This window comes from Nomascus leucogenys, chromosome 1a (genome assembly GCF_006542625.1).
Source record: "Nomascus leucogenys isolate Asia chromosome 1a, Asia_NLE_v1, whole genome shotgun sequence".
Taxonomy (NCBI): Eukaryota; Metazoa; Chordata; class Mammalia; order Primates; family Hylobatidae; genus Nomascus; species Nomascus leucogenys.
In genome coordinates, this window is record NC_044381.1 from 27,613,241 (window position 1) to 27,636,501 (window position 23,261).

A 23,261-nucleotide genomic window follows, 5' to 3' on the forward strand; every position below is an offset into this window, starting at 1 on the left:
CTGCCTAAATGTTCCTATGATGCTTCTCCCAGCTTGCAGGTGGACATCCTAGCCAGCAACGATCTCATGTCTCATTAGAGTGCAAGGGGGAGGAGGGAAATCTGTGCGTGTTAAATGTCCAGTCTTCCAGTGAGTTTGCATGGACATGGGTGAGTATGTCACAAATGTATTGGCCAAAGGCAATGGCTCAGGGGCAATGTGAGGTGTGTTGCCAATGGCCCCCAAATACACAGCATTTCAGAGTGAGTGACATCTCAGCAAGACAACAGATGACACTCATTGCTTTTGAGGCATATGTGACAAATATTGAAAGGCTTTCTAAGGTCAGAGGCAAAGGAATGAAGATAGGAGGGAAAAGGATGGAAAGAAGGGATGGAGAGAAAGAATGAAGTAGATGGAAAGATGAGTAGAAACACCAATCAAGACTGGCAATGAGCACTCCTGTAATCTTTTTCTATCCACCTGTAGCTTGAATCCTTTCAGGACGAAACAGGTTCTACATAACATATTTTTCCTTCCAATGCAGAGGAAGCCTGTTGTTTAACAATGTTTTAATTGGCCAAGGGTAAATGCAACTCAAAGAAAGACCAAAGTGGACTTAAAAGAAGTATCACTGTTTATCAGCAGGAACCAACGTTTATGGAACAGTCATTATGCATCCATTATGAAAAACCACTGGACACTTTACCCATTATCTCATAGGTACAATCATCTCTTTTAATGGATGGAGAGGTTAAACACAGTAGGCTCTAAAACCAGAATTTAAATCCAAAGCCCATGGATTTTCTAATTATTATTAGAATATATAATAGAGACTATTATTAGAATGTATAAAATACATTATTTTAAAGAATTCTCTCTCCCTCCAACCATTTCAAGGGAAGTTCCACGTTCTGCTTTGGAAATCATTTTGGTCTTCTTGAAAGAATCTCTCACAGCCATAGAGCTCTTCACATTTCACATTTGCTTTCACCCACCCATTTTGTTTCTTGTTCATTCCTTCTATACAGTCTACGCAAGGCTGTGGGTGGCAGAATTTTCAGAATGTACAAATCCCCCATGCTGGGAAGCCCTACAGAAGTGTTCACTGCAGAATCCATCACCTTTGCCTCCCTCCAGGTGGAGGAAATACTCCCAGCAGGAAGGTGTTTTTGCCCTATTGGCTGTCACTGTGGTTATCACTGTGGTTTCTTGCCTGAAGATAAGGTGAGGAACAAGGCACAGGTGCTACTGCCACTCTGAGAGAGCATCCCTAGAAGGACATCTCTGCTGCCTGCCCCCCGCTGCATCCAAGAAAACCAAGTTAGAAAGGTTACCTCGGTGCAGCACGATGTGGTCAATCATGTTGCGCTTGTATTTGGTGTGATAGAGGCAGAGAGGACAGCGAAGATCTTTGGGGCCCTCCTCGGGAACCGCTGAGTGCCCAGCTTCCACGTGCATAGTAAAAGCAGATCTAGGAGAGAGGTTGGGAAGAGAGGTGATGCGTGTAACCAGGCATCATTGCATTTTCACATTTCCTGCTGGCAAACGTGTTATATATGTCCAAGTGCGGCTCTCCTGCTTGTGGGGCTAAAAAAAAAAGTCTGTTAATCATGTTTGTTGACCACCCAGAAACTTAGCCACTCAACCGAATCTGAACACTTTCAAATGGTAGTAACTTCCTTCTGGAAACTGTGCCCTGGGCTGGGTTGAGCCTAGTTTGAAAAGAAACAAATTCCCCAAACACCTTATTCTTAAAAATTGTCTATTAAGAGTATGAAAACAAAATCCCAAAAAAGGAACTATTTTTCATCATGCTTGGGAGGAGAGAGATTATTTTAAAGCTAGGTTGACTTAGAAACTGCCTGTATAATTCTTCACAGGCAAGGGGGGGAGGACAAGTTGTCCAGGAAGTCAATCATCATGATTGATGATTAGGTAAACTGAGTGTTGTTGTACCAGCTTAAAGGTGGAATCGTACTGCTACCTCTTCCTCCATCCTTTTCAAATCTTCAACATTTGCAAAACCTTAAATGTCTCATTAAGATCGATAAAGCCAAGACTTTAATGGGCAGGGACCCTTTCTTGTGAACCCGAGTGCTGCTTTCTGGAGAAAGTGCCTGCCTGTCTGTCGGCCCTTGCCCTCTGGGGTCCTCTAGCCTTCTCTCAGCACCAAATCACACATGTATTTATCTGAAAAGTAACTGGAGCAAATTAATAGAGATAGAACACATGTTCCATCAAATCCCAGCTATTACGATGCTGGTGGGAAAGAGACTTCTTCTTCCAATTCTTCTTTTTTTTTTGACATGAAGCCTAATTTCCACAGCCTCTTGGTGTGAAGCATGTATTGAAGTCGTCTAAGGCTCAGATCCTGATTACAATAGGAACAGAAAATAATAGCTTTTTATCTATGATATCTAATGCCATATTATTATAATAGCTTTCTATCTATGATATTATTACACTTATTAGTGTTTGCTTTGTGCCAGGCACTATTCTAAGTACTTCAAGATACACTGGTTCATTTATTGCTCACAAGAGCCCTATGATGTAGGTACTATTATTATCTTTATGTTATAGGTAAGAAAACAGGGACACAGAGAGTGTCTTAGTGACTTGTCCAGAATCACCCAGGCAGTCAGGCTCCACACTCTACACCTGTAACCACTAACCTAAACACTATCTCACAGGATGAGATTCAATTGCAGAAGTTTAGATTACATCATAGGAAGCATTCCATTCTTTAACTGAGTCCATCAATTCTGTCATCCACAGGGGCAAGGGTGACTGTGGATTCTCTTTTTCTAGACTGGAACAATCTCTCTAAGATTGCTCAAGTGTAGTGTTGGAAGTGCCAGGGTCTTGATTCTCTATGTGTCTTTCAATACTACGATCTTAAGAATTAAAGAATTTTCTATCGGGGAGCAGGGAAGACACTACTGCCGGATGTTTTCTTTTGACTTTGACTTTGCTTCCAAGAACATACTTTTTTTTCGAAAGCTAAAAAAAGGAGAGGAGACAGTTCTCTGAAGGGAAACACCACTCCAAGCATGGGAGGAAATCATTTGCTTCAATCTTACACTACTTGAGAGCCCATTTGCTCCAATTTTAAAACTCATTTGTTCTGATATAGCTCTTCATCCCTTCCCAAATCGCAAAGCAGTCTTCTGAAACTATCCTCCTTCCATGAAGCCTGGACCCAACCCCTACATAATCACATGGGCAGGGCCTCCCATAAGCTCCAAGTAGGAAAGCGTAAGGGAAGCCTGCAGTGAGGGGTGGAACAGGGGCAGCCACCTTGTTTTCCACAGCTGTTCATTACATCACTTACTTAAAGCCTGTGTAAAACGAGCAGTCTTTGCACTTGAAAAGCTTCTTCCCACCATGCTTGTCCCGGTAATGGCGCCTGATGCTCTGGATGTAGCCGGAGGAGAATTCACAGAATTCGCAGTGAAGCACGGCTTCGGTTTTCTGCTCAGTGCCAGCAGCAGCCCCAGAAAGAGGCACAGGGCTAACACGGCTGTTGTTCCTTGCCAGGGCAGCTGACTGATAGTGGTTCAACTGCTGCTGAACATCTGGGGGCTCTGAATATGATGAGTCTGTGAAGAGACGAGAAAAATGACACGGGGCACAGAGAACACAGTAGAGGATCAATGCTTGAAAACCCCTAACATCAGGTTTCTTTTTACCCTCCAGCTTTACTAAGGTATAACTGACAAACAGAAATTGTTTATACTTAAGGTGTACAAGATGATGATTTGATATATGTATCTATTATGAAATGATGACCACAATCAATTTAATGAACGTATCCATCACCCCACAGTTACCATTTGTAATGTGCAGGGAACACACTTAAGACCTACTCCCCCAGCAAATTTCAAGTAAACCACACAGTATTATAAATTATAGTCACTATGCTGCACATTGGATCCCCAGAACTTATTAATTTTGTAACTGAATGTTTGCATCTTTTGACCAACGTTAGTTTTGAGAGTTCTTTTTTTTTTTTTTAAGAGGGATGATTATGATTCCATCTTTTATCTTCATTTACATTCTACAACACAGATTTGGGGAATGCATGTCGGGAGAAACTATCACCTCTTTTAATCTGACTTTGAGGGCTCATGGCATTTAAAAATAAAATTTTGAGGTTAAAGGTTTCAAAGCGTAGGAAGAAAGTAAACCATTTTTTTGTTTTTTGTTTTTTTAAAGGAAATTGCAGCATGGCAACAGGTTGCCACAGAATACCCATCCCTGTAGGTGAGAAAATAAACCTGCATAATGTACACAGGCGTCTACACGAGAAAGGAAAGGACATGATGCAACATCTCCTCCTTTGCAGCCCAGATTTATTCAAGCCAACCAAATTAAAAAAAAAAATCAGTCTTTAACAGAAATGCTCAAGCACAAGGCACTCACACAAATATAAAAATGTTTTATGCCTTCACACTCAAGTGATTTAAATTTTAAAATATAAAAATCCAATAGCGTTCTCCTGGAATGGATGTTTAAAGCTTAGTCAGCATTAAGATGGAGATTTATTCATAAATCCCATTAAAATGAAATTCCAAACAAGTTTCCCTGAAAGGTATTTTAAAGTTTGCGATTCTGAGGAAAATGTCGGAAATGACAGGCACAAATCTTAACCCCGAGAAGCTTCAATGGCATGTGGTGGAGAAATCTGATCTAGGAGGGAGGAGGGGAAATCTCAGCGTTTCTTCTTTGAATTAAAAAAAAGAGAGGGAGAAGAAAGTAAAAATAAATAAATAAAGGGGTTGGGGAGAGGAAAAGTAAAAGGTCTTGAACCTTTTCCCAACATGCTGCTTTCAATGTGGAGGTTAGAAATTCAAAAACATTGTCCTATATAACCTACAGCTGCCTATGAATGACACAAATGAAGTCCATGAATACCACACAGATGAATTTCAGTGTAACTTTCCTTGAAAAGAAAACAAAGGGCTCTTTTCTTAAGCCTTTCAAAAAGCAGGGGGGAAAGGGGACAGAAACTGTACAAGCCTCCTCCTGATTTGATGGACACTTAATTTTCCAAAGCATAATTCCCTAAGGCAGGACATGGAGGAATTCTCTAAAACCCATATTTGATGAAACCAGCACCATCCATCCCGTCAGCCTCTTCGAACAGGAAAACAAAAGCAGAGCAGCCTCCCTGATTGCTGGGCCACCGCCTGTCTGCAAAACACTCAAATATCTTCCCCTTCTTGTTCTCCTCCCCGCCTCCTCAATTCATATTCCTCAAGATTGAGAAAAACCCCTTTGGAAATTGTAAACAAACCTGCCACACACAAAAAAATAAAACAAAAGGAAACCTGAACATGTCTCCAAGCCTCCATAGGTTCATTACCAGGTGTAAACGGAAGACAAAGGAAGAAAGGAATGACAACTGAATTCGTTTTACCCAGTTCTTTTATCTCCTTTTTCTTTATTCCTCTACCCTAGCTGATGAACCCACTCTGGATAATAATAATGCAATTGTCAACTTCTCATTCTTCTCATTCAATAGCAGGTTTGTTTACCATTTCATGGATTGTTTGAGATGTTTTCTATTTAAGCCCTCAAGTCTAGTTTCTGCTTGAAACACACGCACAATGAAGCACAAAACACACTCCACCTCTCTTGTTATCACAGGCTTGAGCTGTAAGTTGAGCACTGCCAGCCAGGATCCCCAGATAGCTTCTGTCCTCTTGGTAATGTTGGTCCTAGTTTTCACTCTTAGCTCTGCAGAATAGAAATTCTATAACCAACAAGGCCAAAGCCAGGTCCTGCTGGCCTGTGATCTGTCTACCATCCACAAATCCACCCAGAGACCAAAAACAAATCTCCCAAGTCATGGTCTAGGTCTTAAAGGAGTCACAGTCCCCTCCATAACAAGGCACATCCCTGGATCTCCCAGATTAGTATGGATGCTGGTAGTCGTCTCTGATACCAGGTACCTGACAACTTCAGTCCCTTTCTAGCAGAACAATAAAGAAATGAACGGCTCCTAGCCAGATGATAAGCCAGTTGAATGCACTCCCAGACCTTCCATCCATCCCCAACTCAACACATGCACTGATCTGTCAGGCAGACCCCCTCCAAGGACTCAAATCTCTTTTAGTTAACACATTTTTATCTTGTCTCTAGGGCCTATTGCACATTATTTCACCCATTTCAAAAAACAAATTCTATATTTTAACTCTGGTATTTATACAGTATGGAAAACCTGAAGAAATAAAAATGCAAGAAGTCACGGGAAAAGCATTCCAAGAAACAGAGGCTCATTGCCCTTCTCAAATGGCAGTGCAAAAGGAACAGCTGATGCGTCCATATCATAAAATTTTTTTCCCCCTGGTTAAAATCAGATGGACAGGTTTATTGACAAAAATAAGCAAATCCCATCATTTAGGATACATTTGTAATAATGCCCAGGTTACAACTTTTTGGATTTTCTTAGGGCTTTACTTTCCTCTTTGCTGCCAACATTCTCAATTTCACTCTCGCTCACGTGGAATTTGTGAATAATGTAGGATTTTAGCACTTTGGGCACTAAAGTGATAAAGACATGAGCGTGTATCATTCCACCGATCTTTAAAAAGCCCAATTGCTAAGCTACATAAAATTCCTGTTTGCTCATGAAGCATGGCCTGAAGAGCAGGAAGGAGGTCGTTCTGTGCCCAGGTTAGAAAGGCAAACAGATTGTTAGCTGCGAAGGGCATGTCACATAAGTTAAAAATCATCATTAAGACTATTTTCTTTCATTTTGAGCTTAAGGAAAGAAAGGTTAAAAATATCCCTGTGTTGGGAGAGTGAGACTTCTGGTCATGGGGAAATACAGCAGCTGAATCACATGGATGTGAATTCAGTGGGAAGTTCTGCACCCAACTGCGGCTCACACAAGTTACATCTTTAACACCTGTATGGCCAGTGGTATCTACAATGGAACCAACAGGAAAGACTAAGATGGTCCACCTTTAAAAGCAGGTCATGGCTTAGCATCACCATACATTCCCAACCAACAAACCAACCAGCCACAACCAACCAACCCTGACACACACAGTCTGAGAAAAGAGTTTTATTCTCTGACTTGTGACTTTAATTATATGCGAAGTTTTAGAAATGAAATTATAATGTATAATTGTAGTCATAAAATAAATTTAATTAAGTTATATGGAGTTCTCTGGTTTGTAAGCTATCAAAAGAAATGAATTAAAATCAGGATCAAATTAGAATTTTAGCAATGATGGTCGCAGAGCCTGTAGGATTTAGAATTTATTCAGAAGCCAGCAATTAATTTTCACAACTATGGTGTGCAGTCTAATTGGGTTTACATGTCAATTTTACCAGTGAGGTAGCTGAAGCTGAGGATGACTGGTCACACAGACATGAAGAAGCAGCGGTAGGATTTGAACAAAGACCTGTCTGATTATAAAGTCTGAGTCTTGTGTCTTAGGCATCTGTTCTCAATGGTGACCTCTAGGGTTCTGTGATACAAATCAGAGGAGCCAAAAAGAACATGAACGTTGCTTCAGCAATAAACACATAGTAGAGAGGAAAGAGAGAAAGTGGTAGAAAGGTTGAAATAGTTAAGAAAATAACATTAGAACAGATGCAAATGATAACAGAATAGATAGAAAATAACATTAAAATGAATAGGGAAGAAAACACTAACATTTTGAAGCATTATGAAAAAAAATAAAGCAAGACTCAAGGAAAAGAGAAAGGATATCCGAAATTTCAAAATGCTTATATAAACAAAATAAGGGACTACACAGGAGGAGACATTTCTAGAAGCATGTTGTGAAGGTAAGCCCTGCAAATACCCAGAACTGGAAACCTATCTGTCTAAATGTCATGCTTTAGTTAGATGCTTGATAAATTGTCCACAAATAATAACACTCTAACATTCCTCAAGTGGGGTTTGGCTGGGAAAAGAAAGATACACAAATGCAAATGAGAGATGGGTGCTTTTTCGTGGCTCTTGAACAGCTCAGGATTTCAAACCAGGTAAGGGCTGAATTCTAAATGGGACATCCTAACCCTCTCATTTTTCACGTTCTTGGAGAAATTGGAATTTTTTTTTTGCTAATTCCAGCTCTCCAGAATAACAGTTTGAGTTGTTTTGATTTTTTTCCTTTTTTTCTCCAAAACTTAGTAAGCATAGAGACAATCACAAGAAATTTGACTTTATAAAGGCAAACGACAAATAAATGGACTGTAAGCCCAAGAGAATGAGACTTTCTTGAGTATTCACAGTTCCGATTCCACAACATTTAGTTAACATTGTGCTAGTGCCAGGTCATGTGCTGGCTCTGGGGATCCAAAGTCAAAGAAGATGTGAGAGATGCCTTCTAGAAACTCATATTTATTAAGGGAGAGAGCTGAGCAGTTGACTTATGAAAATATAGGCCTCTCCATGTCTAACAAACTTACTCCACTAATTGAAGGAATAAAAGAGGCAAAGAGAACAAATGAACAGTAACAGGAGAGTTCAGCTATTGTAAGATTAAGGAAGACACAAGGAAGAATAAGAGTCAATTGGGCAGGAAATTGTAGGAGCTGCAGAGGACAGCCCCCTTGCATGCTCTAAGTGATACAAAGAGGAAGTCATACCAGAGATTGATTCTCAATTTTCTGTAGCCCTGCATAGAGAGTATGAGTGAAGGTGAAAGGCAGCAAAGGTACCTTGGTGCCAGCAACTACATTTAATTATATTTGAGCTAGATTTTTGTGCAGACTTGGAAGACAGGCTTGTTGGTCAGTGTGAATCAAGTACCAAGAAAAAATAAAAGACAAGGAATTTTAGGCAAGCAAATTTTAGAGGTGGCCAAGGGGCAAATGATTCAATTACACCCATTCATTCAGCAAATATTTACTGAGCATTTAAGTAAATAGGAGACCCTGTTCTGGGACAGTAAGACTTGAGCCTTGACCTCAAGCAACTCACTTTCTCAGACAAAGATGTAAATAATTGATTGTGATACAATGCAAACAAAATGTTTTAATGGAGGTATTTATAAAGAGGCAGGGGAAGGAAGGAAAAATCAGCAGCAATTTGTGCCTCATAGAATGTGGGAGTGAGAGAGATGGAGAGGGGATGTCAAGAGAACTATGAGTGTCCATTAATAAATATAACTAGTATTAATTAGTGTGCTAATTAATGAAATCAACACTAGACACGCAGCTACCTAAACGTTCAACTCACTACACCTCCACCTTAAGTCGTACATTTTGGAGAAACTAAACAGAAATTCAACAACTACATTATTATCACAATGAAAAAAATGACTTAATTTCCCTAGGGTAAAGAAATGATGAGTCTGAACAGAAAAACATGTACATCAGAGGGTGGGGTAGGTTGTGTAAGGGACAATTTAAAATCGCCAAGTTCTAAAATAGCATAGGAAGTTCAAAATAATACATGGATTGTAATTTTCTTCCGAAAAGCAGACTATCTAGCAACTAATGGTTGATAGCATGGGCCATTAGAAACAGAATATTATCTGTGGATAACTTAAGATATTGTAAATGCCCAAAGTGAGGAGGTTGAGGGAGAACCCAAATAAGCTAGACATATAGACCATTATTACTAGTCAAGAAATAATATTTCTAGTCAAGAAAATTTGAGAAAGGCACACGAACAAAGGTAAGAGGGCAGCTAAAAATGTACTTTATTTAATAGCCAGGAAACTTTTGGGGTGCCATGCAACTTCTATTATACAACTGCTAATAAACTTAGGCAAAGGACAAAAATAGTTTCAGTATTTTCATGTATGCGACAGTGATCCAGGAATCTGTAGCCACCAGAAACAGAATTCTGCAATGGGAAACCTACTGAGCTTTGTGATCATCTGAGTCTTCATCTAAAGCTGAAAGACTGTTCAAGCTTTGTGTCTGATGGACTCCTGAAACTCACCACGTTGAGAACTGACACCATCTTTCCCTAAACATCTCCTTCTGCATTCTGAATGTTGGTAAATGGCTCACCACTTTGTTTGAGCTCAAATTGTGAGATTCTTCCTTCAAAGTTTCAGATTTCTCCCTTCCCTGTGGCAGCACATTTAAACAGGTATAACGCATCAGAGATAGGCCTCATGACCCACTGCCATTCATTTTCCTCCCCAGTCCTGCCTTCCCTACCCCTTGTTCATTCAGGTCCTCCTATCACATATGGGCAACTCTTAAAGTCTCCTACCTGGTCTTTCTTCTTCTAAGATCAATTCCAGTTCAGCCAGCATACATATCATTACTCATATATGATGATGATATGAGTGTGCCCTATTGCTCAAGAGTAAAGCTCTTCAGTCTCATCTCAGCCCATGTCTCCAGCCTCACTTCCAGCTAGCTTCCAATTTCTTGCAAATTCTACGTATTGCATCCTTGGGATCCTTGATCAAGGCCACCAGTGCACTTTCTCTTCTTTTTCCCTGGTAAATTCTTACCCATCCTTCAAAACTCAGCTGAAATGTCACACCCTCTGTGAAGACTTTTCCCAGCAATCCAAACAGAACTCTTTGCTTTCCTCTATGCTTTGCCAACACATACACATTGTGATTCTTGCCCTGATCTCATTATACCTCATATTACATTTACAAGTCCTCCTTAAGCAAACTTGGCTAGATCAATGTCTCTGACCTTAAAACATTCTAATCAAAGAAGAACCATGGCAACAGTGGTGTCTAGGCTGATGTTGTACACCATCCTTTAGCAGGTCCATCCATTTCTGCTTCTAGCATTTGACCTAATGCTAACAAGAATCATCAGTTTCATTTGCTCCTAAAACTTTTTTGTACCAGTCATATTTGCTACTGAGCTCATTCAATTTAATTAATATTCTGTAAGATAAAATATAGGTATAAAAGTGTTATTTCTATGAAAGCTATGTTGAATGCTTTGAAAAGACTTGATAAAGTCAAGTTGCTAAAAAAAAAGTACGGTTAAGTTACATTTTGGCAAGACCAACTATAAAAGATTGAGAACATAAAAATCTAGAAGGACTCTGCTCTAAGACTGTTTCACAAATGTCTAAGTTCTCATTCCACTTCAAAGAAATGGAAACTGGAAGTAACACACAACGCAGTGTAGGTGTGGTTTACGCAAAGGAGAAAACAGGGAACTTCAATCAAAGGAACCAGATTCAAATACATAGGCTTTACCCTGTATCACAATACTGGTGAATACATGTATTTACATTTTAAATGAAATTAAAATGCTTAAGGCATTTTGAAAAGGATTCCCTAGTTAGGATGGTGATTATCAAAAAAAGAAAATAAGTGCTGGCAAGGCAGTGGAGAAACTGGAACCCTTGTGTGCTGTTGTTTGGAATGCAAAATGGTATAGTCTCACGGAAAATAGCATGGAATTTCCTCAAAAAATTAAAAACAGAACTATCATATGATCAAGCAATCCCGCTACTGGGTATTTATCCAAAAGAATTGAAATTAGGATCTTGAAGAGATATGTACTCCCATGTTCACTACAGCAGTAGTTACAATAGCCAGGAGGTAGAAGCAACCTAAGTGTTCATCAACATGTGAATGAGAGAAAATGTGATGTATAACACACACACACAGACACACATACACACACGAATATTATTTAGCCTTAAAAAAGAAGGAAATCTTGTTATATGCTATAAGCCAGTCACAGAAGGACAAACACTGCATGATGCCACTTCCATGAGGCACCTAGAGCAGTCAAACCCATACAGACAGTAGAATGGTGGTTGCCAGGGGCTGTGGGTAGAAGGAAGTGGAGAGTTGTTGTTCTATGGATATAGAGTTTCAGTCATGTAAGATGAAAGAGTTCTAGAGATCTGCTGTATAACACTGTGTATACAGTTAACAATACTATCCTATATACTTAGAGATTTGTTAAGAGGGCAAATTCCCATGTTATGTGTTTTTTACTGCAGTAATTTTTTTAGGTGCCTTTAGACAAGATAATCTGTTAGGTTCTTGACAAACTTCATAAACTTTAATTATCACCATAAATACTTAATGATGGTACTTAAGAAAATATCCATTAGATTGAATTTGTGGACAGCCGTGCTATACAAGCACACAAGGCATTGTTCCTGTCAATCTGAAATGACAACCAAGCAGGTAATGTCAGCTCCACAGGAGCAAGGGTTGGTGCTGTCCTTTTCGCGATGTATCCCAATTGCTTAGAAGTGCCTGGAAAGGTACTTAAGAAAATGTTTCCTGGATTAAATTTGTGGACAACTTTGTTAAGTCCAGGTACATATATATTGTTTTAAGTTATTAAAACAGCGTGTAACACAGAGATATCAAGATGATTCACAGACTCAAGAAGTCTGCTGATTTAAAAAATTGTTCTCGGTTCTATCCGAATTCCTTTGTACCTTGATTTAATTCCCGTTCTCAAAATACCTGTTTCTCAAGTGCTGTTAACACTGAGCAGAATTTGGTATCCAGAGAAACAACAAAAACCACAAATGACCAATCCAACTTTCCAAGTATTTCCTCTGAAGAGCCTCAAAAATGTTCTTTATCTATGGGCTATTCCAAAAGAAAATTATATTTGAAACTAAGCTTTAGAACACAAACCATTTCCATTCCACAGTGTCTAAGGGGGGAACATACGCCTCTAAAGGCAGTCACATTATTTTATTTCCTTCTTTGGATTATGCCTTGAAAATCTCCAGGCCAAGGACTCTGGCACCTCCTTGTCTACTGTCATCAGTGGAGCTCTCTGGCCTGGACGCACAAGATTATGATACAATGGCCAGGGGGACAATGGACGCTGGATGACTATATATAGGAATTCTGGACTCCGTTGTCATGGAGGCAAACGGAAAAACAAACGCCTAATCCTGAAAATAAAGTTGAGGCCAAACTTGAAGGAAACACACACTGAAAACTTCCTGTCATTCTGATGAGTAAAAACAAAACCTTGAAATATGATCAGGGAATAGATTGAGAAAAAAACCAAAATATTAGCCTGCAAAATGACACAAACATGGCAAAGAATGGGCAATCTTTCTCTTTTTTGAGATCTAGTTTCCCATCATACTTAAATTCATTGAAAAGGTTTCTCAAAGGCCTTATTTTGTGTGACGCCTCATGTTTTTTCTTTATATTTTTGAGGAATCCAGGCAGGTCTGACCTGAGGCCAAGGAGGATTCCTGGACTTTTCAATTCACTAGATCTTATACTTGGGAACATATCCATTTGTCTTTCTATATTTTTTGTCAATGACATCACCATTCATTCACCCAGTCAATGAAATCAGAATAAATCCTTGATTCATTTCTCTCTTTCATTCCACACATTCAATGAGTCAAAAGCTCTGTTGGTTCAGCCTCCTGAGAAACTCTGTCTCTGTGATCCACTCACTAGCCCACTGCCATGGCTTTTGTTCAGGCCCTCATGTTTGCTGTGTGAACTTCTACTGCAAAATATTCCTAACTAGCATTCCATTTTCCAGTTTCTTCTCCCCCTAAGATTCCTTTCTTTTCTAAAATGCAAATGTGATCGTGATACTCACCTTCTTACAGAAAAAAGTCCAAACTCTGAACCACAGGGCTCACACTCTCCTTCATCTTTCCAGGCCGATCCTCACTCCCATGCCCACACTGTTCCCACGCTGTGCTTAATGCCAGTCACATACAAGGCTTCTAATATTCACTTTTTATGCCTTTTTTCCCTGCATTGTTGTACATTCTCCATATCCTTCTTACACTTTTCAGTCTGACAAACTCTTACTCATCTTTCAAAACTGTACTCAGTCCAAATATTCCATCACCATAAAGATTTTCCTTGACCCTTCTAGATACATGTATTAAATTCCCCCCTTAGAATCCCCTACTACTACGTATTATGCTGTATCAAGGTTAATTTATTTTGCCCCTACCAGACTATGATCTCTTTGAAATTAGGCCATCCATCCATTTATCCATTCACGTATCCATGTGTGCATCCATCCACCTATCTATAATTGTTTTAAGTCAATGTACCTCAGAACTTAGTCCAGCGGCTGGCCTAAAGCAGGTGCTCAACAAACATCCAAAAAAAAAAAAAAAAGAGAGTACAAACTGAAAATACTGTTCTGGAAAACCCAGATTTAAAAAAAAAAAGCAACTCACCAAATGCCACTCTCTCTTTGGATACTGAGGTTTAAGAGTCTTCCCACTGAAACACTGAACCATGTTAGATGAAATAAGTCTGGGTCTTTTTTAATTACACAGACAATGGCTTCTGAACATTTAAGAACTTGAATGCAATGTAATTCAGAATCCATGGCTGTCTCAAGAAGCCGAAGGCATTAATTTCGAGTCTTGCCCCTAAATCAGCTATAAGCCAAAACTCAAAACACATGCTATCAGCACATCTGGAAGCCACTTGAGATGATTCAGTATGCAGCTCTCTATCCCTCATTTTTTTCACCCATCAGTAGGCATCGATGTTTGTGACATGCTCAGATGTAATGGGTACCATGTATTTAAATGCATCATGACTTTTTGATAAATAATCAACACCTGAGACCATACAAATAGAGCCCTTTGCAATCTGTGAGAAGGTACTCATGGATTACCTTCAGGTGTTTAGAACTATATTTTCACTGTATACACTGTTTTACCTATTTTCCTCCATTAGAAATGCACTCATCCCAGATATGTAGCACACAGACTATCCATTTTGCCTAAAGACTTGTAGTGGCTTAGAAAAGCAGATATGGGTTTATGTTGCCCAGGTAACCAATGAAGAAACAGAAGCATAACCTGGGGATCCTGAATGCCCAGTCCCAAAAATGTGTGTGTTTGCTTTTTCTGCCACTGTAGCTATTTCTTCTTCATTAAATGGTATTTGTAACTCAAAAGTGTGTGTTCTTAAAAACCCTCCTTGAAACAGGCAGGAAACTTGTAGGGAAACGAATGTGTGGCGAAGGATCCTTTTTCTAATGTTTTTTGGAGGAAACTCTGGGTGGCATCTGCCATTGTTAATTGAGAAGCTCTCACAATACCGAATGCATAATTCACCTGTGACTCTTTTGAATTGTGTGATGAGGAAGTAAAGTTTCCTGCTGTTCGTTTAGATCATATAGATGTCTTTACCACACTGAAAAAATCCAACAAAAAGTGTTGAGCACAAAAGCCTCTTTATATAAATGACTTGGCCTCAACCGTAGAGAGCTTGTGAGCAACCTCAGATGGTATTTAGAGCTCACAGGCCGTGGGCAAGGCCACAGTGCTTCCTCCTCAAGACCTGACTGGAGGGAAGATGCCTACTGACTTCAAGGAGTTGGTCACAATTGATGGCTTGCTATGAACAGTGCTGTGAGAGCCCGGAGGGAACAACTGTGGAGATTTCTTAAAAGATTCAATAATCAAGAGGAAAGAACACATCTGGGTATAAGCATATATATATATTTAGATACACGTAGAGCTCTAAGTGATGCTACACGGAAATCAGGTGAGAAAGGCTATGGTTGATCAAGAACAAGAATGAGCAGCCACATTTCAAAGCACAGAGCTCTTCTAAAATTGTCCCCGAGCGGGAGTCTCTGAGCCAACAAACCCAGTGGGTTTCTTACCCTTTTTTCTTTTATTTTCACCTATTTCCATGCAGTGTAAGAAAATCCTTGCTCTAGGTTAAGCTATATTTTTAATCACCGTTAAAGCAGTAGGTTGTTCCCTTAGGATAGCTCCTCCACCCACTCCAAACTCACCCACAGAAATGCTGCCCAGTGATGCTGGACTCAGGTGTAGGGTATTAAATTTCCAAGAAGCTGGAGGGATCAGGTAGTGAGATCCAGGTTCACCTTTCACTGTCTTAGCCAGCTCTGTCTAGCATCTGTGTCAGGTGCTTTTTATAAAGTCTCTTGTTGCCCTTCACCATGACCTTATGAAATGAGAATTATTACTTCCCATTATATAGATGGCAAAACCCAGGAACAACTGGAAAACAGACAACTTTTCAGCTTCCAGGGTGTGCTGAGGAGCCTCCTTCTAGATCTGCAGCAACTTTTAACCCAACACACCTCTGTGTCCTCATTTGTCAAGTGGAAAAGATAACATTGGCAACTTCATAAGGTGCTCTGGAGATTATATAAGACCAATGTGTGAAGTCCAGTGACTGGCACATAGTGAGTGCTTGCAAGGGCCTCAGTTCCACAGCAATGAGGTCTGCATTATATCAATTCTGCACCAAATAAGTGTTTATGGAGTGTGTTCTATGGATGGAAGCATTTGGACTCCTTTATTGGACTGCAGAATCATGTGGAACAGGGATCTCTGACACGGCTGTAAAATATGTAGTATTCATCCCAGCTCTAGGCACATAGTAGCTGCTTGGAGGCTACTTTTTGACTGACCAGTTCCGGCAGAGCCAAATGCATTGCTACTTATGGCAGCAACTTGTCCAGTGATTTTGTAGGGGGAGATGGCTGAGCGGGGAGGGGATTGATTGTGGGACTCAGATTCGGCTCAAAGGCAGGGCTCAACCTGAGTAATACCGCAGACAGAATGATTCACTCCTGTTTTGTTAGTTAACAATGCACGTGGAATGGTCACAAATCAACTTGCTTCAAAAAGTCATCTCAGGGCAAATTCAATTCCCAAACTGGACAGGCTTTCCTGGCAATGATTCTGGGGTCTATTTCCTTTTCAATATTCTTCAAGATTACCTGCAGCTTTGAGCAAGGTTCTTGGTATCCAATTGATAGGCTTGGCCTCAGTCATTCCTGTCATCAATGATGCCCTCCCCAACCACCTTACCTGACACTTCAACTCCCATCCTTTCTACACTTCACCTTGGTTTTCTTTCTCTTGATAGCACTTCTTGCCACCTCATCTACAGTGGATGTATTGGTTGACTGTCTGGTTCTCCCTGCTACCCACAAGGAATGTTATCGCAAATTTCTCAGTGTGCATGGATGTTTGGATTTTATTTCATGATTGATAAGGGCATCTCAGCTTCCTTGAGAACTTCTGGCTCAGCTAAGTATGGATTACTCTTTAGGGGTGTTTGCCTACTACTCATTTTGAGAAATCTTAGGCTCTGTGCTAAGAGGTGCTTTCTTCCTACCATAGATCTACAAAATAATTTGAAGAGAAAATAAGTGGAGAAAGGCATTCCAGGAAGAAGGAATAGCAAGGGCTAAAGTATGAGACAATAGGACCCTTTTAAAGACAGGGTATTCAGTGCAGCTATAGCACAAGGGAAGAAGTGGTGAGGAATGATCCCAGTGAGAAATGCAGGGCCCAATGAACAGCTTTCCATGCTGAGCTCGGAATTTATTCTGAAGGCAATGTAGACAGCCACTGAAGGGTTTTAAGTAGGGAGCAGGTGAGATAGTGGCCTCCCAGTTTTACCTTTACTGTGTCTGCAAATTGTACCCACAGTCCTGACCACTCAGATGGGAAAGGCAGCTTGGTAGAAATGCATTCCCACTGTGAGAAAAGCCAAGTGGCAGCACATTCCCTAGTGATGATGGAATATCATCAGCACCCCATGATTCCATACTTTGTTTTGTTAAGTAGAAAACACCATCTTTTCTTCTCGGGATTTTACTAGCAGGTTAGAATTGTTCATCTGAACTGTTAATCTAACTGTTTCTACTGAACTCAGTACACTCACGTCTCAAATGGACTATGGCCCTACCTATGGGACGGAAAGAAAGGAACTTAGTAGGCTACCTTCTCTGCTCCCTACCAACCCTTCATGTGCAAAAATTAATAATAATATAGAACAGGTGACCAAGTGCTTTATCCATGTGCTGCAAACCACAATGTGTAATCATCAGCCACCCTTTGCTCTATTTCCTGAATACAAACTCTCAGCAACATCCAAAATATTTCTAGATCTGCATTTTACTCTTAGTTTTAACATCCATGTGTCAACTCAGATGCTTAATACATATTTCTTAGATTCATTTAGACTTAATGCAGTGATTGAAATATTATTTTGCAAAGTGATGCAATATTCTTCTGGATGTCTTAGCTTTCTATAAATGGTATGATTACTCATGACATATATGTGCTATACAGGCATATGCTTTATTGGACTACACAATAATACATTTTTTCCAAGTTGAAGGTTTAACTCGAATAAGTCTATTGACACCATTTTTCCAGCAACAGGTACTCATTTCCTGTGTCCGTGTCACGCAATATTCTGTAATATTTCAAATATTATTGTTATTATAATTTCTGTTACGGTGATGTGTGATCTTTGATGTTAATATTTTACCTATTTTGTGGTGTCACGAACCGTGCCTATGTAGGATGCAAACTTAATCAATAAATGTGTGTGTTCTGACTGCTCTACTGACCAGCCATTTCCCCCATCTGTTTCCCTCTTCTTGGACCTCCCTATTCCCTAAGCCACAACAATATTGAAATTAGGCCAATGACTAACCCTAGTAGAATGGCCTCTAAGTGTTCAAGTGAAAGAAAAAGTCACACGTCTCTCGCCTTAAATCAAAAGCTAGGAATGATTAAGCCTAGTGAGGAAGGCATGCTGAAAGCTGAGACACGATGAAAACCAGGCTTCTTGTGCCAAACAGTTAGTCAAGTTGTGAATGCAAAGGAAAAGTTCTTGAGGAAAATTAAAAGTGCTACTCCAGTGAACACATGAATAATAAGAAAGCATAACATCCTTATTGCTGATTATGGAGAAAGTTGTAGTAGCCTGGATAGAAGATCAAATCAGCCACGACATTCTCTTAAGCCAAAGCCTAATCCAAAGCAAGGCCCTAATTATCTTCAGTTGAAGGCTAAGAGAGGTGACAGAGCTGGAGAAGAAATGTCTGAAGCTAGCAGAGGTTGGTTTATAAGGTTTCAGAAAAGAAGCTGTCTTCAGAGCAGAAAAGTGCAAGGTGAAGCAGCATGTGCTGACGTAGAAGCTGCAGCAGATTATCCACAAGATATAGCTAAGATAAGGGATGAAGCTGGCTCCACTAAACAACAGATTTTCAATGTAGGCACCACAGACTTTTATTGGAAGAAGATGCCATCTAGGACTTTCACAGCTAAGGGGAAGTTAATAACTGGCTTCAAAGCTCCGAAGGACAGGCTGACACTCTTGGTACAGACTAATGCAGCTGGTGACTTTATGTTGACACCAGTGCTTTTCCTATTCAAAAAATCCTTAAAAATTATGCTAATTGTACTCTGTGCTCTATAAATAGAACAACAAAGCCTGGATGATAGCACATCTGTTTACAGCATGGTTTACTAAATATTTGAAGCTCACTGTTGGGACTTACTACTCAGATAAAAAATATTCCTTTCAAAATGTTACTACTCATTGGCAATGAACTTCATCACCCTAGAGCTCTGATGAAGATATACAAGGAGATTAATGTTGTTTTCATGCCTACTAACACAACATCCACTCTGCAGCCCATGGATCAAGGAGTAATTTCCATTTCAAGTGTTATTATTTAAGAAATACAGGTCATAAGGATTCAGTTGCCATAGATAGTGATTCTTCTGATGAATTCTTCTGACTTAGGCAAAGTAAAATAAAACACTTTTGGAAAGGAATCACCATTCTAGATGACATTAAGAACATCTGTGATTCATGGGAGGACGTCAAAATATCAACATTAGCAGGAGTGTCGAACAAGTTGATTGCAACTCTCATGGATGACTTTGACGGTTTTAAGACTGTGGTGAAGGAAGTAACTGCAGATGTGGTACAAACACCAAGAGAACTAGAATTAGAAGTAGAGCCTGGAGAGGTGACTGATTCTCATGATAAAATCTCATGATAAAACTTGCAAAGATAAGGAGTTGCTTCTTATAGAGGAACAAACAAAGTGGTTTCTTGAGGTGAAGTCTACTTTTGATGAAGATGTTGTGAACACTGTTGAAATGACAACAAAGGATTTAGCATATTTCATAAACTTAGTTGATAAAGTAGTGGCAGGGCTTGAGAATACTGACTCTAATTCTGAAGGAAGTTCTACTGTGGGTAAAATGCTATCAAACTGCACTGCAACAGCACTGCATGCTGCAGATAAATCTTTTGTGAAAGGAAGAGTCAATCAATGTGGCAAACTTCATTGCTGTTTTACTTTAAGAAACTGACACAGCTACTCCCAGTCCTCAGCAACCACCACCCTCATCAGTCAGCAGCCACCAACATCAAGGCAAAAATCCTTCATTAGCAAAGAGATTATGACTCACTGAAAGCTCAGATAATCATTAGCATTTTTTAGCAATAAATCATTTAATTAAGGTATGTACATTTTTTACACATAATGCTATTGTATACTTAATAAACTACAGTATAGTGTAAACATGACTTTTATGTGCACTGGGAAACCAAAAGATTTGTATGACTTGTATATTGCAATATTTGCTTTACTGAGGTGGTCTGGAACCAAACCCGCAGTATCTCCAAGGTATTCCTGTATGTTAGATATCTGATAGATACAAAGAAAATCAGATCTCTTATTTCAAGAGCTCTCAGGTTGTTAGGGGAGATTACAGCAACATACACTAAGATGAGTGAGTGCTCAAACAATCAAACAAATGCCCATGAGTCCATTATCTGTTGTTAGTAGCGTGGCCAGAAGACAGTGGGGCTCTGGAGTCAGAAAAGCATTCAAATCTTGATTTACTACTTTACTACCATGACTATTTACAGGACACAACAAATTTTTATTTTACATTTACAGGACATCTACTCTAGGAAGGAGGCAGCCTTATATTCATTGTTTAGAATAAAAAAATAACAAAAACCCTGCTCCTAAAGAGCTCCCTCCTGGTAATATTATGGAGGCAGCAGACTGAACTACATGTTCTTAAGAGAGGTAGGGCACAGCACTGAGGGATTTCAGAGGAAGAGTTGACTCACATCTCGGGAGATCACTGTTGCATCAGAGAAATGAAGGAATTTGCACGTGGCTTTGAAAGACAAGTAGTACTTGGGCATGTGGAGATGAAGGAAAGGGGACATAACATGAACAAAGGCAAAAGGGTGAGGAGAGAGATGCTCATTCCAGTTAGGCTAGAATATAGGGAGAATGAGGCAGCTGATGGAGAGAGGAAAGGCTGGGTATAAACATGGAGAATATTGACTGAGTTTTTTTTTTTCCCTTCTTTTAAACAGGCTGATATGGTTTGGTTCTGTGTCCCCACCCAAATCTCATCTCTAACTGTAATCCCCACATGTCAAGGAAGGGACCTCGTGGGAGGTGACTGGATCATGGGGGCAGTTTCCTCCATGCTATTCTTGTGACAGTAGCTGAGTTATCACAAGATCTGATGGTTTAGAAGTATGGCACATACCTGCCCCCCCCACTCTCTCTCTCTCTCCTGCCACCATATAAGACGTGCCTTGTTCCCCCTTTGCCTTCCACCTTGATTGTAAGTTTCCTGAGGCCTCCCTAGCCATGCAGAACTGTGAGTCAATTAAACCTCTTTTCTTTATAAATTATGCAGTCTCAGGTAGTTCTTTATAGCAGTGTGAAAACGGACTAATACACAGGCCATGCGGAGCTGTTAAAGACTTCTTAATAGGAGGATGATATTAACTCTTAACCTTGCTTACAATAGAATGAATGGAGGAATTTGCAGGTGGGATAAACATGGTAATTAATGGTTTAGGTAAGAGATGAGGATGGGAAGGAGGGAGATGGATGTGAGAAGAATTAAGGTGATATAAACATCGGGACTAAGCAGACAACAAATGACTGGCTGATGGAACGTGGGTCCAACAAGACCTGGAGTGGCAGAGGATATTAGCTAGGTCCCAAGAGCTCTGGCAAAGGGACAAATTTAGTGGGAAATTAATGAGTTCCATTTTAGAACCTTTGAAATGAAGGTTGAATGAGACCCGTAGGTGGAGAAGGTAGGGAGCAGTTAGAACAGAGGGTCTCAGACTTAACCTGAGAGGTTAGCATTGGAAGTACTGGTGGCATCAGAAGAGGGCAAGTTGACTTCATATGTTTGTAAAGAGAGAGCGAGTGCAGAGAAGAGAACTGAGGACGAGACTCAAGTACATACACGGGGAGCAGGAGAAACATGGTAAAAACAAGGTAAAAGGGAAGGCATGATCAGAGAGGCTGGAGGAGAGGCTGAAACACATAGCAGGACCAAAACCAAGGGAACAGAATTTCCCTAGGAGGAAGGTCAGCAGTTTTAAATGCCACAGACAAAAAAAGAAGGATGAGGCAAGAGCAGAGGCAGTGACCTTGTTTGTCTGAAGTCACTGATGATCCTTGTGAAAGCTATTTCATTATAGTCATAGGGATCAAGGTTACGCTGCAAGGAATTCCAGAGAGAGGGAGGGGGAACCAAGGAGGCAGCAGGTGTAAACAGCAAGAAGGAATGACTCCTTCCCAGAGAAAATGCCACTGCAGTTAGCCAGTATTAGATCACTTCATGAAAGTGGTTTCAATAAAATGCTGAAGGCAGAACATTGAGTCTAGCAGTTTACGAAAAGCAAAGAGTGAGTGGTGAGAAAGTAGAAGTTGGGATTATTGGTTTTTTCCTTCCAAGAGATTTGGAAGATAAGATTGCAGAAGGTCACATCCAAGAATGGTTTTAATATTTCAAACACAGAGCACTTTCCTGGGGCTCATGTATAACCTTTTTAAGATTTGCCTGGGGAAAAACAGTACATTTAAGAACTGAGGCTTAGGGAAGCAGTGGCACAGTAAACAGAGTTTGGAGTCAGGCTGATGTGCCCCCTAACCCCAACTCTGCTGGATGTAACTATGACCTGGGGCACACCACTTAACTTGCTTAAGCCCATTTTCCTCCTTCCTAAACAGCAAGGAGCTGGTCATGGAAGTTCCTGTCTCATGGGATTGCTGTATGGCTTAAATAAAATGAAACAATGTTTACAAAGTACTGAATCAGTAGATATGCAGTAAGTGATAGTTATCATTAATTAAAAATGATTGATTAATGTCAGTAATAATTATAGTAATGATGTCTAACACTGGGACTCATCAATGCATTCCACTAGCCCATTAGAGTATCAAGTGCTAAGGAGTTTCTTGTGTGGGTGATTTCGACTAAGCCCTGAAGTTCAGATAAGTTTATATCAACAAGGTTCCAGATAAGCACCACCTTCCAAACACTGAATTGTCTTAGGCTCCCAAGAAAGCTCATGACGTAAGGAAACTTCATTCAGCTTGAGGATGGATGTGAAATTTTTTCCTTTTTTACTTGAACCCATTCTATGGTTGATTAAAAAGGATCATAAATTGACAACAAATTTGCTTCTACTATAGTATTTTAATAATAGCTACTATTTCTACAGTGATTTAGAATATGAAAGTACTTCCATTGCGTTATCTCA

At 40.0% G+C, this 23,261-nt stretch overlaps 1 protein-coding gene across 6 annotated transcripts in view; it reads right to left on the reverse strand.

Moving 5' to 3' along the window:
• Positions 1–23,261, reverse strand: part of ZNF462 (zinc finger protein 462) — a 150,295-nt gene that overhangs the window by 38,141 nt on the left and 88,893 nt on the right. For all 6 annotated transcript variants that reach the window (XM_003260323.4, XM_030825355.1, XM_030825235.1 and 3 more), the window contains 2 exons: positions 3,314–3,581; positions 1,317–1,453 (listed from right to left, as the gene is read on the reverse strand). In XM_003260323.4, the coding sequence (XP_003260371.2) occupies positions 1,317–1,453; positions 3,314–3,581 (405 nt within the window). The remainder of the gene's footprint in view (positions 1–1,316; positions 1,454–3,313; positions 3,582–23,261) is intronic.